This window comes from Juglans microcarpa x Juglans regia, chromosome 1S (genome assembly GCF_004785595.1).
Source record: "Juglans microcarpa x Juglans regia isolate MS1-56 chromosome 1S, Jm3101_v1.0, whole genome shotgun sequence".
In the NCBI taxonomy this organism is placed as follows: Eukaryota; Viridiplantae; Streptophyta; class Magnoliopsida; order Fagales; family Juglandaceae; genus Juglans; species Juglans microcarpa x Juglans regia.
The window spans coordinates 23,878,670-23,896,376 of NC_054595.1; the positions used below are offsets into that span (position 1 = coordinate 23,878,670).

General features: G+C 35.4%; 1 protein-coding gene across 1 annotated transcript; it reads right to left on the minus strand.

The window, feature by feature from the left end:
• Positions 1-7,532: 7,532 nt before the first annotated feature.
• Positions 7,533-12,845, minus strand: LOC121247148 (chaperonin CPN60-2, mitochondrial). Its single transcript, XM_041145493.1, has 18 exons — positions 12,669-12,845; positions 12,288-12,312; positions 12,056-12,187; positions 11,496-11,655; positions 11,112-11,287; positions 10,819-10,914; positions 10,582-10,686; positions 10,297-10,383; positions 10,127-10,216; positions 9,946-10,026; positions 9,795-9,863; positions 9,541-9,618; positions 9,292-9,387; positions 9,031-9,130; positions 8,843-8,946; positions 8,248-8,353; positions 8,058-8,136; positions 7,533-7,952 (listed from the first exon to the last, which is right to left on the minus strand). The coding sequence occupies exons 1-18, from the start codon at positions 12,704-12,706 to the stop codon at positions 7,847-7,849; spliced, it is 1,728 nt and encodes a 575-aa protein (XP_041001427.1). The 5' UTR covers positions 12,707-12,845; the 3' UTR covers positions 7,533-7,846.
• Positions 12,846-17,707: the final 4,862 nt, after the last annotated feature.

Below are 17,707 nucleotides of genomic sequence, written 5' to 3' on the forward strand. Positions count from 1 at the left end.
CTAATTTGGTGTTTAATGGGGTTATGCACAAGGAGCTGATATTTTTTTCAAAAGTACACGAGGAAGTGAGAAAAGTATTGCTTGTTTTGTTGATCTGGTAACCATGTCATTTTTTGAGCTCCATGCTCTTGAAACATGCTTTCTGTAGTATGCAGGACATTTGCTCTCTGTTCAGTATTCCTAATAAGGTGTTACTTGAAATTTCAAAGTTGTTTTCAAATATTTTCAGGGGAGAATCTGCTTGTAAGTCTAAAAGGAAGTGGGTTGCCTGGAATGAATCTTGTAGGCCTCTGGATGAAGGGTGTTTTTGAGGGGAAGGCAGACTTGCACGTTTAAGCTGGCTTTGACAATTTGCTATGGTGATTCAGCAATTTGCTGTGCGTAGATTTTTTGGGGCTAAGTACTTATCTCTTGGGCATCTGTTTCACATCACTCCTTCTCACGACTCAAGCCTTTGGATGGCTATTTTACCTCTTCTAAAAGAGATGGTTCAGGGTACTTGCTGAAGGGTGAAGGAAGGTAGTCTAAACTTTCAGTTTGATAATTGGCTCGGCCAAGGGGTTCTTGCTGATAATGTGAAGATTGTCACCAATTCTGGCTTGCTGCTGAAGGATGTGTTTTGGGCTAATGGCTGGAATTCTCATCTCCTTGTGACTTCATTGATGAAGACTTGGCCAGGCAGTTTGTGACTAATCCTCAGTCTTAAATCTGGTCTAGCCATTCATGTTTGAATGGCCTCAAATTATGTTAGTTTTTTTCCTAAATCAGCTCGTGGCTAATTTTGAGTAAAAAAAAGAAAGCTTGTGGCTAATCCTCGTCTTATTTATGCCTATTTAAAGTGCTTTGAGTGAATATAATAAATTGCTAAGCCCATTCATGATCGAACTATTGTTTGTACTTATATAGTTCAAATATGACAATCTTATGTTCTCCAAACTTGAAAAATTCACTGTTCTGTTGGGGAAATCAACACAGTAGAAGAAATAAAAGTGGAAATAAAATAGTACACCCACGTACTCAGTGACACCAAGAATTTAACATGGTTTGGCAACTACCTACATCCATAGAAAAGAGCTTCACTATTAAATAGTGGAACACAATAAAATATTACAGAGGAGGAGGATCACACTCCACTCAACTTAACTCTCTTCTTTTCTTTCAGAGCTCTCCGAGCTCTCTCTCTTTTCTCTTATCCTTAGGTATGTTTGAAGCTCTCGCAGGGAGCTTCAATTTATAGGCACATCACCTATATGAATGCATTTATTTGCATTCAATAGGTAACTGCAAATGCAGTTACTCGCTGAACGTTGAGCAGCAAGCAGTCATTGTTGACTGCTTGCTTGGGCAAGGATTTTAACAATTCTCCCCCTCCATGCCTATTTACCTAGATGTTCTCCATCCCAGCTATGTCTCTGCATAGCTCAAACTTCTCACTTGTAACTACCTTCGTCAGCATGTCCGCTGGATTCTCTTTCGTATGGATCTTCACAAACTTCAACAACTGTTGTTCCATCGCTTCGCATATCCAATGATAGAGGATATCAATATGCTTGGTGCGATAATGGTACATTGAGTTCTTGCTCAAATTTAGAGCACTTTGACTATCATAATGTACCTTGTAGTCTTCTTGACTAACCCCTAGTCCTTGGAGAAAATGCTTCATCCACAACATCTCTTTCCCAACTTCCGTTGCAGCAATGTACTCTACCTCTATTGTAGATAAAGCAACACACTTCTATAATTTGGACTGCCAAGAGACAGCTCCTCCTGCAAAAGTGAAGAGAAATCCGGAAGTAGATTTCCTGCTATCCAGATCTCCTGTCATATCTGAATCCGTATAGCCTTCCAAAACTGGTTTAGCTCCCCAAAAACATAAGAACATCTTCGATGTACCTTTTAGGTACCTGAGAATCTACTTGACTGCTTCTCAATGATCATTTCCTGGATTTGAAAGGAATCTGCTTACAATGCCTATAGCATGAGCAATATCTGGTCTGGTACAAACCATTACATACATCAGGCTTCCTACTGCTGAAGAGTAGAAGACTGCTTCCATTTCTTCAATCTCTTTTTTTGAAGAAGGACACAAGCACTTGCTCAACTTGAAGTGGTTAGCAAATAGAGTATTGACTGGCTTAGCATCTCCCATGTTGAAACATCTGATGACCCATTCAACATATTTTTGTTGTGATAGCCACACCCTTTTTACTTCCCTATCACGAACAATCTTCATGCACAAAAGTTGTTGTTTTGGACCTAAGTCCTTTATGTCAAAGGACTTAGATAGTTCTTTCTTTAGTTTGTTAATCTTGGACCTATCCTCACCGACGATAAATATATCATCTACGTAAAGAAGGAGTATGGCAAACTTGTCATCCTGGAATCTTTGAACATAGATACACCGATCTGCAACAAGTCTCTTGTAACCATGACTCATCATGAATGAGTCGAACTTCTTGTATCATTGCCTCGACGCTTGCTTGAGGCCATAAAGACTCTTCTTTAACTTACAGACTAAGTGATATTTCCCTGGAGTTTCAAACCCTTCTGGTTGCTCCATATAGATTTCCTCCTCCAAATCTCCATAGAGAAAGGCTATCTTTACATCCATCTGTTCGAGTTCTAAATTCAAACTGGCTACCAATCCGAGTATGACTCGGATTGACATCATTTTCACCACCGGAGAAAATATCTCGTCAAAGTCGATTCTCTTCTTCTGTTGGAATCCTTTGATAACCAATCTGGCCTTGTGCTTTATCAGCTTTCCTGGCCATCTTTCTTCAGCTGGAATACCCATTTGTTCTTTAGGGCTTTTTTTCCTTCAGGAAGTTTCACCAACTCATAGGTCTGACTTTCCTACAAAGAACTCATCTCTTCTTGCATTGCCTGCACCCATAGGCTTCTATCAACATGAGTTTGAACTTCCTGGAAGCTCTCTGGCTCCCACTCATCAGTAAGCAGAATATAGTCTGATTTCGGATATCTCCTCGATGGAATCAGTAGGCAGCCTCTTGTCGATCTTCTTGGTCGAGCTTCATCAACCAAAGGAGGTTCATCACCATCTAACCCTTGTGGTAGTACACCAGTTGCTGGTAGAGAGGGTTCTTGCTCCCCCTGCTCGACACCCTGAGCTTCTTCTTCTGCTTCTGGATTTCAATCTTGCATATCTTCATTATCTGTGGCGAACTGTAATGGTGCAGGATGTGGAGTATAGGAACTAAGCTCTACTGACATCGATGAAGCTTTAGTTCCTATATGTTGACTTTCATGGAACACAACGTCCCTACTTCTGAAAATTCTCTTTGTCACTGGATCCCATAACTTGTATTCGAATTCTTCATCTCCTCCATTGTTGTTTGCAGGCACTTCAACTTCTTTCTCGTCTCTCTTTTCACTAGGGTGTGAAAATTCTTGAAGTGCTCGAAGACCTGATCCTTTGATTTCAAAATATATATCCAGACCTTTCGTGAAGCATCATCAATGAATATCACGAAATATCTGTTACCTCCTAATGACACCTTGTCCTTGGGCGACAACCATGACACATTGTGACAGCTTCCAAGTGCCATTGTTGAAGTAGTTGTCATAGTCCTGTCGATCAAGGGATGTTCCCGAAATCAGGTTGAGCCGAAGGTCAGGAATGTGTCGAACATTTTTCAACACCATGGGTGCAACAATCGTTGGTTTTTATCTGCACTTCGCCAACTCCCACGATATTCGAGGAACCGGCGTTCCACATCCTTACCGTACCAAAGTCTCATACTTTGTACGTAGTGAAAAATTCACTATAGGAAGTGGCGTGGTATGATGCTGTTGTGTCTACCACCCACTCAACATCGTGGATTGCAATGTGCAGACACCTCTCATCACTGCTGGAGAGTATTGCCACATCTCCCGAAAGAGTAACAAGAGTTTCACCATCTTCTTTCTTCAGCTTGCTTTGACCTTGCTCCCTTAAAAATTTGCCGCAATTTTTCCTTATGTGGCCTTCTTTGCCACAATGGTAACACTTCATGTTACCCGTCTGTTGGTTCCTGCTACTGCTGGACCTTCCACGTGGTTGAGACTTCCCTCTGTTTCTGCCTCCACTTCTTCCTCTATCATTTACCTTGAGGCCTTTCTCTACTCTTGGTGACAAGAACATGAGTTTGATTCATTCTCCTTTCGTCTAGCCTCCTCATTAAACAAGGTATCATTAACCATCGTCATGGTAAATTTGCCATCTGAAGTAGAGTTACTTAGGGAGACCACCAGTGTCTCCCAATTGTCTGGTAATGAACTGAGAAGTAGCAGGGCTTGATCTTCATCACCAAGATTTAGCTTAACGGACATAAGCTGGTTAACTAGGTTTTGAAACTTGCTAGTGTGCTCCGCAACAGAGGTGTTGCTTTTCAACTTCAAGTTAACAAGCCGTCTCCTCAAAAGGGCATTGTTTCGAGCAGTCTTAGCTTGATACATATCCTCTAACTTTTTTCATAAGTTATATGCATCTGTCTCCTGGGCCACGTGGTGAAAAAGGTCGATCCATTGCCTGATCTGACCAATAGTCTTCTTATACATCTTTTTCCACACTTGATCCATAACTTCATCGGGCTTCTTCCCTTCATCCGAGATCTCCAAAGACTGTAGTTTGAGGCAGTCAGCTTTATCATGGCGCCTGATGCTGAATCCTCCATTAATTTAGACTGATTTCAAATACAAAATGCAAGTACAGATCTTCAAGGTGGATATCGCAAAACGGACAGTACCGTTGTGTCCTGAACACCTGATTTTGTTGGAAACGAATCTTGTTTCGTCAAAATCGGACTCAGATAGCACAAGGTGAGCAAAAGAACCAAAAATAGGAACTCTGTCGTGCGTGTGGCGCGTGAAGTTCATGCGCCAAATCTTCTGGGGCGCGTGCAGCGCATGGGTGATAGTGGTTTTCAAGCGCTAGCACCTCTGGAACGCGTGTGGCGAGTGGGTGGGCATGGTTATCACGCGCTAGGATCCTCTAGGGCACTTGTGGCGCGTCGATGAGAGTGGTTTTCACGCGCTAGCACCTCTGGAACGCGTGTGACGCGTGGGTATCATGAGCGAGACAACTCTGGAGCGCGTGCGGCGCGTGTATGAGCGTGGGATTCACGCGCTATGCACCTCTGGAGTGCGTTTGGCGCGTGTATGAGCGTGGATTTTATGCGCTTGACTCTCCCTGGAGCGCTTGGGCGCGTGTCGAGAGTGGGCTCACTCTCCGATCTTCAAACAGTGCGTGGGGGAGCGTGTTGGGTCTGTACGGCCTCTGATTTTCACTGCTTTTCTTGTCTCGATGAGACGAACACAGTGGTATGCTCAAATTTACAAACTGAGCTACGCACTAAAAACGAGTTTTTTTGTAAAAAAAAAACATTTCCAACAATCGTTCTAATACCACTTATTAGGGAAATCAACACAGTGGAAGTAATAAAAACGGAAATAAAAGAATATACCCACGCACTCAATGACACCAAGAAATGGTTCGACAACTGCCTACATCCATAAAAAAGAGCTTCATTATTAAATAGTGGAACACAAGAAATTATTACAGTGGAGTCACACTCCACTCAACTCAAGTCTTTTCTTTTTTTTCAGAGCTCTCCGGACTCTCTCTCTCTTTTCTCTTCTCCTTGGTGTGTTTTAAAATCTCACAGGAGCTCGTCTCACTTGTATAAATGCATTTATTTGCATTCAATATGTAACTGCAAATGCAGTACCCGCTGAAGGTTGAGCATGACTGCTTGTTGGGACAGGGATTTCAACATGTTCTATACTTCCATCTAAAAATCCGGTCTCAATTTTGGGTCTTTGCCTGATCCTAATGCTTATACCTTTGCATATACAACAAAAGAGAGAACACACAAAATTCGTAGCGTAGCGACTGCTTGCTGTTGGTTAAGAAACAGAAGGAAAAAATGCCAATGTCTTGACGCCATTAACCCACCCCTGAAATGTTTATAATAACTAGCTCATTAAATACTGTTGGCAGGCTAGATGTTACATGGAACTTGTTTATTGACCCTCCTTGTGGCATGTAGCACTGGTTTGTCCCTTTCCAAATTGAAAATTTTGACAGGTTGTCTGACACTAAGGATCCATTTTTATGCAGGTCACTAAGGATCCATTTTTATGCAGGTTCATCTTTCTCCATTTTAAACCGCAACTTTATTGAGTTCTGCATCCTGGGTACAGATAACCTCCCAAGGACTCTGCTGATGTACTTTGCAAACACTCCATCATCCCTTTCCAATTATATTGCTACCGTTCTATGTGGTTCTCTTCAGTTCAAGAAAGCAGTCATAAACCACAACTTACTGTATGCCACCTTGGATAAGCACTTTAATAGCGAGCCCCACCTACTCAGTTCCAGTGACTATGAGGCAATGATTAAAAGTGGAGCAGCCTCTGCGACGCGATTCCAGGTAGATGATCCAGTGCTCAACCGCATTGACCAAGAGATCTTGGGGCGCAGTGCTGGTAAAGTAGTCCCTGGTGGCTGGTGCTTAGGTGAGTCTGGAAATCACAAGTGTTCAGTTTGGGGAGACACCACAAATGGTACATTTCAATCTCATCAATGTATAGTTGAATGATCTAGTGGTCTTGGTTCCTACTAGAAGACACCACAGATAGGTATATATCAAAGAATGACCAGCTCTAATTTTAGCACAAATTTAGTTCAATCTATTCGTTTTAGCAAAATTGAGTTTCTAGCTCGTTCAAGATGAGAAAGTAGTAAAGCGTGCCGAACTAATGATCTTGCATTTGAAGTTGACCCAAAAAGCCTATTTGCAAAAGAAATGTTGTTTCTATGATATATTTAGTTATTGAGAAATGATAGTTGCAGTCGTGAGTATACAAGCGCTGCACAATTATTTTGAAAAAAATGAATAAATACGAGACCCGTATGAAAAATAAAATTAATTTTTTAATAGTAGATCCTACTTTTTTTCAAAACGACTGCACGACGCTTACACACTCTACAACTATATGTAATATTACTCAACATGCATGCTTTTTTGGAAGACAGGTTGAGCATAGTCTGAACAACTCATGACCTCATAGAATTTTGACGTTCCTGAAGTTCAGCGCTTATGCTTGGATTGAAACATTATCAGTATTCACGTAGGTGAGTAAATTGAATTATACCATCCATCGTAGATTTATTCAAGCTTCACATCTCTTTATTATTGTTATTATTATTATTACTACTACTACTATTTAAGCCGAGTGTTTTTCTTCCTTCACCTTGAATTAATAAGAAACATCATAATCATAATAAAATACAAACCATTTCAAATGCTCCCACATGTTGATATATTTGACTTCGTACGGTTTTGTAACCCAAGCAGCAGCACATTGAAATATTAAAATTGCAATTATTTTTGCATACCATTCATACATTCCACTGATGTAATTGACTGCGTTACTTTTTTTTTAATATAAAATAATTATTTTAACCGATCATATCAGTAGAATGTACAAAGAATATGCAAAAATGTTTGTACATGTAATAGAACTCATTAGAGAAAGTCAATAATTTATTTGCAAAAATTCTTGTTCCGATACAATTTTTTTTTTTTTTTGATCGGAAAGCAATTCACTTTGTATTGTTCCGATACAATTTTGAATAATCAGCGCAGCAACAATCGCAAGTTTAATCCCATGTTACCAAACTATCTAAAAGATTTGCTTTCTATGGTTACAGGAATACCTTATGACCAAACCCAATCAAGACAGTCAAAAAAAAAAAAAAAATCCTAATGTTTGCATCAGGTATGGATGTTGGAGTGAAAACATGGACGAGGATCCACAACTAGCCATGACATGATGTTCTTCAATAATCCATGCCACCCATGCCGCCACCCATTGCCGGAGCCTCTTTATCATCCTTTGGAATTTCAGTCACAACAGCTTCAGTTGTTGTCATCAAAGATGACACACTGTATACGGTAGGCGAAAAGCAAAATTAATAATATACCAATAACAGAAAATTAATAACAAAAGCATTACCGTAAACACAAAAACAGGACGATCTTTCAACTTACCTTGCGGCATCGACCAAAGCAGTCCTAATTACTTTCACTGGGTCAATTATTCCAGATTGGACCATATCAACATATTCACCTGGTTATGCAATTGAATAGCAAAACCAAACAAGTTCATATAAATGCATACACTAAATCGTTAGTTAAATAAGAGCATGTGGTTGTAGATGAAGACTCGAGATTGACTAACCTTTGGCTGCATCATATCCTCTATTAGGGTCACTTTCTTCCCATAGCTTTCCGACAACAACAGCCCCCTCAACTCCAGCATTAGAAGCAATCGTGTACACAGGTGTCTGCGTTATTAAAGAATGAGAACAAACGTCTCAGACAACTGGATGACAATAAAATGTTACAACTTTAAGCATGCCAGAAGATGCATTGCACACACAGGTGCTAAAAAGAGATTATGCAATCTTCAACAGAATGTTTTGCAGAACTTGAAGGAAGAAAGAAAAGTTGATATTTCATTAGAAAAAAAGAATTTCATCAACAACATACGTGACAATGTTCACCAAACCTAGGCTAAGTGCCCTTAAACAGAAAGAAAACATAAGGCCTCGTTTGTTTTCGTAGATGAGATGAGATCAATTGAGATTAAAGTTAAAAATTGAATAAAATATTGTTCGAATATATTTTTTTAATATTATTTTTATTTTGAGATTTGAAAAATGTTGAATTGTTTATGTTATTTTGTGTGAAAATTGAAAAAAGTTATAATGATTAGATGAGAATAAATGAGATGAGTTGAGAGGAGTTGTAAAAACAAACGAGGCCTGACAAACCTTGAGAGCATTCTGAATAATCTGAACACCAATCTTCTGATCAAAGTTGGCAGTTTCCAGCTTTTCCAACTCTTTTGATGCATAAAGAAGAGCAACACCACCACCTACAAATGGAAAACTCATGTTAAGTTTCATCCACTGATTAAAATTTCAACCAGATAACTCAGAATAACGGAAAAGCGATTTACCTGGTACTATACCCTCCTCTACAGCTGCCTTTGTGGCATTTAAGGCATCTGTCACTCTATCCTTCTTCTCACTAACTTCAGCTTCACTGGCTCCTCCAATCTGGGGAAAAAAATCAAACTTCAATCATCAGTTGTCCATTAAACCATTCCCAAGAATGTGCAAAGACAACAAAAGTAAAGACCGCTGGCCAAACTGGAAATATTGGTTGTTACGACTTGGTCACAGTACATAAAACGTTAGAATAGGCATCAGTAACAGACCTTCAACACAGCAACACCCCCAGAAAGCTTGGCCAATCTCTCTTGTAATTTCTCTTTGTCATAATCAGATGTGCTATTTTCAATTGCTGACCTTACCTGTTATCAGAGTTATTGGCAACATTAATCAAGATAGGATCTGATTGGATTTGTTTTGGTGTATCTTATATACAATAGACTCACAATTAATCAAGTGTCAAATCAAGTAATACCAAAAGGATAGTTCAAGAGTGTGGAAGGTAGCAAGAAAACCTGTTCACATCTTTCCTCAATGGCCTTCTTGTCCCCAGCACCATCAAGAACAACAGTGTCATCTTTTGATATTGTGGCCTAAAACAAAAACCAAGCCATATACGTGTATAAGGACCGAAATCTATACCAAGGATAAAAAGTCCAATATTCCAAACTTCTCAATCAGAATTTTACACATTAATAAAGGTTACACCAAAGATCCATAGCCAAAGTGCCATTTACACATAAAAAATTAGAGTGATATTTAAGCTTACCTTTTTGCAACTTCCAAGCATATCAAAATCCACTTTTTCAAGATTCAAGCCAAGCTCCTCGGTGATAAGCTAATATAAAAGTAACACATATGAGGCTCATGCAGTATCATAAAATTCTGAAGTTTCAACTTATATAGGAATGAGGATTTACTTGTCCTCCTGTAAGAATGGCAAGATCCTGCAAGAAGGCTTTCCTATTTTCACCAAAACCAGGGGCTTTGATGGCACAAACCTATAGCAATACACAGCTGAATCAGATTAGCAAATACAGCACTCCTATATCATGAGCTAAGAAACAAGAAATACTGCCAACCACCATAAATCAAGACAACCTTGATTCCAGCACGAAGTTTATTCAGAATAAGAGTTGCCAAAGCTTCACTTTCCACGTCCTCGGCTACAATTAGTAAGGGCCTTTGTCTCTGAACAAAAATTAGAGTGAGTAGAGCATATCAATTAGATAAAATGTGAATCCAAAATTCATTGACCAAAATTAGCTCACCTTCAAAGCCAGCTCTAATAATTTAACAACAGCATTTAAACTTGAGATTTTCTTTTCATAAATTAGAATGAGAGGATCTTCCAATTCCTGTCAACAAAGAGACATGGAAATCACCGAGGAGAATCAGCACCAAAGTTTGCACTTTTTTTTTCCCTTTTTGAATTAGAAAGGACTTGGAAAACTGGTTATTGGAATAAGTTGTTTAACACTCTTCAGTCGAGTGCACCAAGGCTTTCAAGTTGTATGAACCAGGCAGTTGTGTCATGAGTAAAGGTAAAAACTTACACACATCTGGTTTTTCTGGTTAGTAATGAAATAAGGGGATATGTAACCCCTATCTAGCTTCATGCCCTCAACAACTTCCAACTCATTATACAATGTCTTCCCATCCTGCAACGGTAAAAGATAGTAAGACCCATGCTTATCGAGAACATTCAGAACCAGAAGAGAAAGAAGAAAAACCGTCGGGCGATAATGATGAAACAGTGAGAAAATAAAAGGTGTAAATTGAAGGTTAGTTACTTGAATTGTGATTACTCCCTCTTTGCCAACTCTCTCCATAGCCCTAGCAATCAACTCACCAATTTCTCTCTCTCCATTTGCAGATATTGTCCCAACCTGTCATATTTTACTTAATAAGTAATTGAAGATTTTATTAAAAATGAAAAAGGCATAGCCCAAGTAGACAAGTCTATATAAGAGGAACTAAGACATATTTTATTATATAGAACATTGGATTTACAAACTTAACAAACATGATGCACCAAGGCGCTCAAGCTGTAAAGAGCTGAGTAACTAGAAAGCATAAACCAGACCTGTGCTATTTCTTCAGATGTGCTAATCATTCGTGCACTGCTTTTCAAATGTGTAACAACAGCGTCGACTGCCATGGAAATACCCCGTCTTAGGTCCATTGCGTTCATCCCAGCAGCAACTGACTTGCACCCTTCGGTAAATATTGCTCGTGTAAGGACCGTAGCACAGGTGGTCCCTGAAAACACGTTTAGAAGTTATCAATGCTCAACTTAACAGGGTGATGGTTTGGTTACGTAGCAATATATTAGGAAGATCAATTTATCCATGAAAATGCATTCCAAGCCAGTCTTAACCACCAAAAACAACACAAAATATGTCCAAATAATTATCAAAGGAAAACAATTTCAGTTTTACTAAACCATTATGTAGAAAGAAGACCTCACCATCCCCTGCTTCATCGTTGGTGGCATTTGCAACCTGTTTCACAAGACTGGCACCAATGTTCTTGACTTTGTCCTTGAATTCAATGCTCTTTGCGACAGTTACGCCATCTTTTGTCACTTTTGGGGCACCCCAACTTTGTTCAATTACCACATTACGCCCCTTCAACAGAAAAGCACCGCGTCACCAATCATTAACCATATACACTGACCCAATAGCAGAAAAATAAAAATGCTTGAGCACAGCAATAAGCTGTATTCAATACTTTTGAAGAAAGCAGATGCAGAGAGTTTATTTCAAAAGTTTCTCCAAAAGTCGCAATCACACGAATCCAAACAAACACCTCCAGCATCGGATCAATTAGTAAACTCAAACCCAGCGATCTAAATATAAAGCTCCAGCGAGGAATATTTTCAGGACAGAACAATTTTTTTGGACCCAAAACAAGCAGAAACGCCATAATAAACTTTTTTAATCTATGAATCACATAGAGATACGAGTTACATGGCAAAAGAAAGAGACGTGAACTAAGGGATGATATCGTTAGCTAGGCATGAAGTACCTTTGGACCCATTGTGACTTTGACGGCATCGGCGAGCTCTTCGACACCCTTAAGCATAAGAGCCCGGGCCTCCACCCCAAATCTAATGTCTTTGGCCGCATAGTTCCTGCTCCAACTCAATCTACTACCAACCTAAATCACACGCGCGCACAACACAGAGAGGTCAATTAAATCAATAACGCGGATAATCGCAGTTTTTAGTCAACATAAATCCAACAACTACTTGTCTCACCTGCTGGCTGCCGTTCCTAGCGACCCTGCAAAACCCATAAAGAAGAGAAAAACAAAAAGGAAGAAGACCCAATAAATTCACGTTCTGTTTGTTCTCCTACGAAGTAGGAGAAAATCAAAGAATGCTAAACTTCAAAACATATAGCTTCCTGCAAGCAAACTAATGCTTCAAAGCTGCTTGCAGGAAGCCTTTATTAAGTCTCAACTCCAAACAAGGAAAAAAAAATCAGAAAAGCCAGATATATGCCTTTCTTCTCTTTCTCTTTTCCAGTCTATTTTTCACATACTTCCTCGGGACGCAAATGAAATAACGTAGAAATGGGGAAACCCGACTGGTTAAAAGAATGAAATGAGATAAAAATGCAGGGGGAAGGGGACGTACCGAACTTTCGAGGCGAGGTTTGTGGAGAAGCGATACATAATTTGAATGTGAAGGCAGAAAATGCACGATGGCAGAGACTAAGCAGAGAGAGAACGGAAGACAGAGGCAGAGAATACAGGAACGGGAGAAGAAGAGAGAAGTCGTGCCTTTTAAAAGGAAATGAAGGGTCTAGAAGTAGAAGGGGTGGACACAGGCGGCTTCTAGTTCTAGTTCTAGGGTTTAAGGGTTTTTGTGTTTTTTTTTTTTCAATATAATATTTTTTTTGTTTGGAACATTTTAATTATAATATTGGAATGGCCAAGGGGAATGCATTTTTACCGCCCCAGTCCACTGACTCGACGTGGTCTAAGGTTTCTCTATGACTTCCAAAACTCTGTTTGGTAGAAGAGAAAAAGAAAATCCCGAATCCGCATTGCTTTTCATCATTATCTTTGCTAATCCAAATGTTGATTGCGCCGGCAAAAGCATAAAAGATATGTGTTGCCTTCCTGCACGAATGAAATAAACACAAATTTCATCGAATTAGTTGTGTCGGCAAAATTTGCATGCTTCTGTAAACGTGTCTTAACACTCGACAAATTCATTCAATTGTGTCTCAACAACCCCTGTTTTCTGGCACCAACGTGAAAGATTATGCCGCTTGATCTTGCGTTTCGAAGACTTCCAGCCGTTTCTCCGTAGAGATCTCAATAAATCATCAGATAAAAAGATGAAATAAAATTTAAAGTTAAATAAAATATTTTTTAATATTATTTTTTTTTTAATTTTAAAAAATTGAATTATTTATTATATTTTATTTAAAAATTTAAAATAATTATAATAATTATATTAGATGATTTTATTATCTAAACGCCTAAAAGAAATTAAACTTTGTTTAGATAAGTGTTTCATCTCATTTGATCTCATTATTATTAATTTTTTTAATTCTTACACAACATATAATAAATAACTCAAATTTTTTAAATTTTAAAATAATAATAATATTTTGTTTAATTTTAAATTTTTATCTTATTTCATTTTAACTAACTATTGAAACCATTCCTACAAATGCAACTTACTAATCCGACCACATGTTTTTCTTGTAGCTAGATTGAAAAGCCACCGTGAAAAGTAATCGGGAGATGAAGAGACACGTGTGAATTTATGTTTAGAAAAATACTTTAGCTACGCAGACAAATATTTTATAAATTGAAGTAATTTAATATGATATATTAGATTATTTTTATTATAAAATAAATTTAATTGTAATCAATTTATATATTTATTTTTGTAAAAAGAATTTGTGGTCCCAAACTTCTCTTTCTAGACTTCTTAGTACATGAATGAACAATAAAATTAGTTTAATTTTTTGTATATTTAAACTTCTGAGGAAAATAATGGATAAAGAGATTCTAAAGAGCATAGCTGAGCACAAACGACAAGTTAAAATGATTTTAAATAAAAATTAAAAATAAAATAAAATATTATTTTTTAATATTATTATTATTTTAAAATTTGAAAATTTTAAATTATTTATTATATTTTATAAAAATTTGAAAAATTTATAATAATAAAATGAGATAAATCAATTTTACTATCCAAACGGAGTCTAAATATGATCCAATTATCAATCAAAGGGTTGAAAACCATGACAAGTGACTGGCACTTGAAAATCAAGTCCCCTAGAGTCCTAGACTAGGGCTGCAAGAAATTCGGTCCGGATCGGACCAGACCAAATTATGGACCGATCAGTCTCAGTTTCAAAATATGTGGACCGATGAATTCGGTCTAGTCTCAGAGTCTACAAATTTTAGAGCGGACAGGACCGAATTGGACTAAACCTCTATATATATTTTTTAATAATTTAATATATTATTTTTATAAAGTATGTAAGTTAATGATATAATATTTATCTAATTTATTATTATTTACCATATAAAATATAAAATAATATATGCTATCAATTAATAATAAATCATAAATCATGTGATAATTTATGTCATTATATGTAAATAGTTAATACATCATTCATTCATACATACTCTACTATCTACACTTAATTAAACTAATTATATAATTTTTTTAAATACCTAAGTTACTAGCAAATATGAATAATTTATGTACAATGAAATTATTTGATATTCATTAATATTGACTCGAGCACCCCTCGAGCGAATATTGGAGTTTGTGTCTCGCTCAAATCCACTATCGCGCAAGACTCGAGCGAACTCACGGATTGAGCTTTGCTCAAGCCCACTATCGAGGGCACATTGAGAGAACCTGTGGTTAGAGTTTTGCTTGAGTGCTAGGTCAAGCAATAGTCGATCGAACTCGCTGTTTCTCAAATTTTCAACTCCAAAACCAGTCTCCACCCCAACAATTAATAATTATGCATACTAAATAATAAAGTATAAGTTAGTAAATAGTAACTATCAATATCATAAATATAATTATAGCAAAATATTTTTTTAATGAGTTAGTTAAATAATCTACATTAATAATTCATTTTATTTTAGTTTAGTAATTTCAATAAATTTTTTATTAATTTATTTGAAAAAAATGAAACAAAATAATAAAATAATCAGGCTTTTCGGACTGATCAGACTGGACCAGACCGATGGCTACCGGTTTGGTCCGGTCCCTATAGATGTTTGGTCAGTTCGATCAAGGAAAAATGACAAAAAATTTATCACCGGACTAGACCGATTTACACATTTATCCTAGACCATGACTTGGGAAAGGAAAATCTTTTTTTGTTGTTATATATTAAAAGCCCAAGTCATTTATAGATACGAAATAATTAGAGAAAGTACAATTTCCATCTAATGCATCGTTTAGATAGTGAGATAAGATGAGATAGTTTTAGATAAAAATTAAAAGTTGAATAAAATATTATTAAAATATTATTTTTTAATTTTATTATTGTTTTAGAATTTGAAAAAGTTGAATTGTTTATTATATTTTATGTGAGAATTTAAAAAAGTTATAATAATGAGATGAGATTAGATAAAATTGTTTCTGTATCATTTGGGCCAGTTTATAATTTAAAAAGTTACCAAATGATACTATTTATTTTCAAATAATTATTTACAGGCAACATAGAATCTAATTCATCAAAATATATCAAGGTGCGTGAATTTATAAAACAATTTGTATAATTTTTATACATTTGTTTCTCAAATTTTAACCAAATGATTATAGGCAAATAGATTAAGAGTGGCAATTCATGTTCGTGGATCGTATTCATATTGTATCAAGTTATAATAGATTATATAAATCAATTCAAACACGACTCGTTTAATTAAATGGATTAAATCCTAAAATCATAACACAAACTGTATAAATAACGAGTGACATGACACAAATCGTTTAATCCGTCTAATAATTAACTTTGATTGGGCTAACATAGACATGATCCATTTAACATACTTTAACCCGTTTCATATAAATATAACTTGTATATTTAATTTTTAACTCAATTAATATAATTTCATATATAATACAATAATGACTATATAAGTTATTCACAATTATAACTAGATTTATGATAAAAACATTTTATTATCAATATTCAAATCAATAAATTATAAGAAAATCAATATTTTCATAAAATAAGATTACATATTAACAAATATTAAATAATTTAAGATATTAAACAGTCAAATACTAATATTAATGTTACATATTCTAAAAAATATATATATGACTAAGATTTTGTTTGGTTACATAATTTAGAGGAGATGTTTTAAATAATAATGAAATGAGATGAGATAGTTTGTAAAAAAATATATATTTGGATGGTAAGATAATATTAGATAGTTTTGATTTTTGATAGTTAATAAAGTGGTTGGTCCCACCAATGATTGTATATGATTTAATAATTATTGATTATATAATAATGGATAAATTAATAAAAAATAATATTGATGAGTAATATTAAAATAATGTATAAAAAATTATATTTAAATCCCAAAATGGACGAAATTATGCTATATATCCCAAAAAAAAATTATCTTGTAAAATATATTAGTGACCTGTTTATTTTTCTAAAATATAGGAAATTTGAAATTTGTGTTTCTAATTATAAATTAGAATATAGGAAATTCGGAGCAATGTTATTTGGACTGGGTCCGAAAATGCCGTTCGGTGTTTTAAAAAATGAGAAGGAAAAAAAAAAACAAAAGAATGCCAGAGGAGAACGACCGACATCAGTTTTTCACTGTTTAGACTTTACTTTTTACTGTTCCTATGTCAGATATTCTTTCCCTTGTTGAAAACGTCTGGGAAGGTTGACGATTCTTCATTTTATCTTTTAAAATAGAAAATAATTTATATATAATATTTTTTTATAAAATTGTATATAATAATATTTTGAATTAGAAATATTTTTATAAAATATCTTATAAAAGTAATATTATTTTATAAAAATATAATATTATTAATATTATACAATATGTTGTGTACATATTATTACTCTTGAAAATCTATCATCAAAACTTATTTTTTTATATTATATACTGACTTTTATAAAATAACACACATCAATTTATCTATTTTTTTATATTATTTAAATATTATATTATTTAATATTTTTTATTCATTTCAAATATTTTCTCTAACTACTAATGATATCTTCATATATTTTGATATTTATAATATCTCCACATATACAATATCATATAATTATGTCTTATTTTAAATTAACTAAATTTATAAGCTAAATCAAAATATAAATTAATTCAAAAAATTAAAAGAAATGATTATATAATGAAAATATTCTCAAAATATATTATGAGAATATTCATTCTCAATGATTATATAATGTGAATAAAGAGAGTTGAAAAAATGAGAAACTTAGCAAGAGGAGGGAAGAGGAATTGATTAAAAATGTTTACAATAATAAATAGTGTTCTCTACATCTAGAAGTTTACTGTATCATAATGTAAAAGTATATTTAAAATAGAAGATATAATGGAGAGTATTTTTGAGATAATTTATTTATATTTTAAAGAAAAATATATTATAAACGATCTAAATGCTATGAAATGAAATAAAAGGAC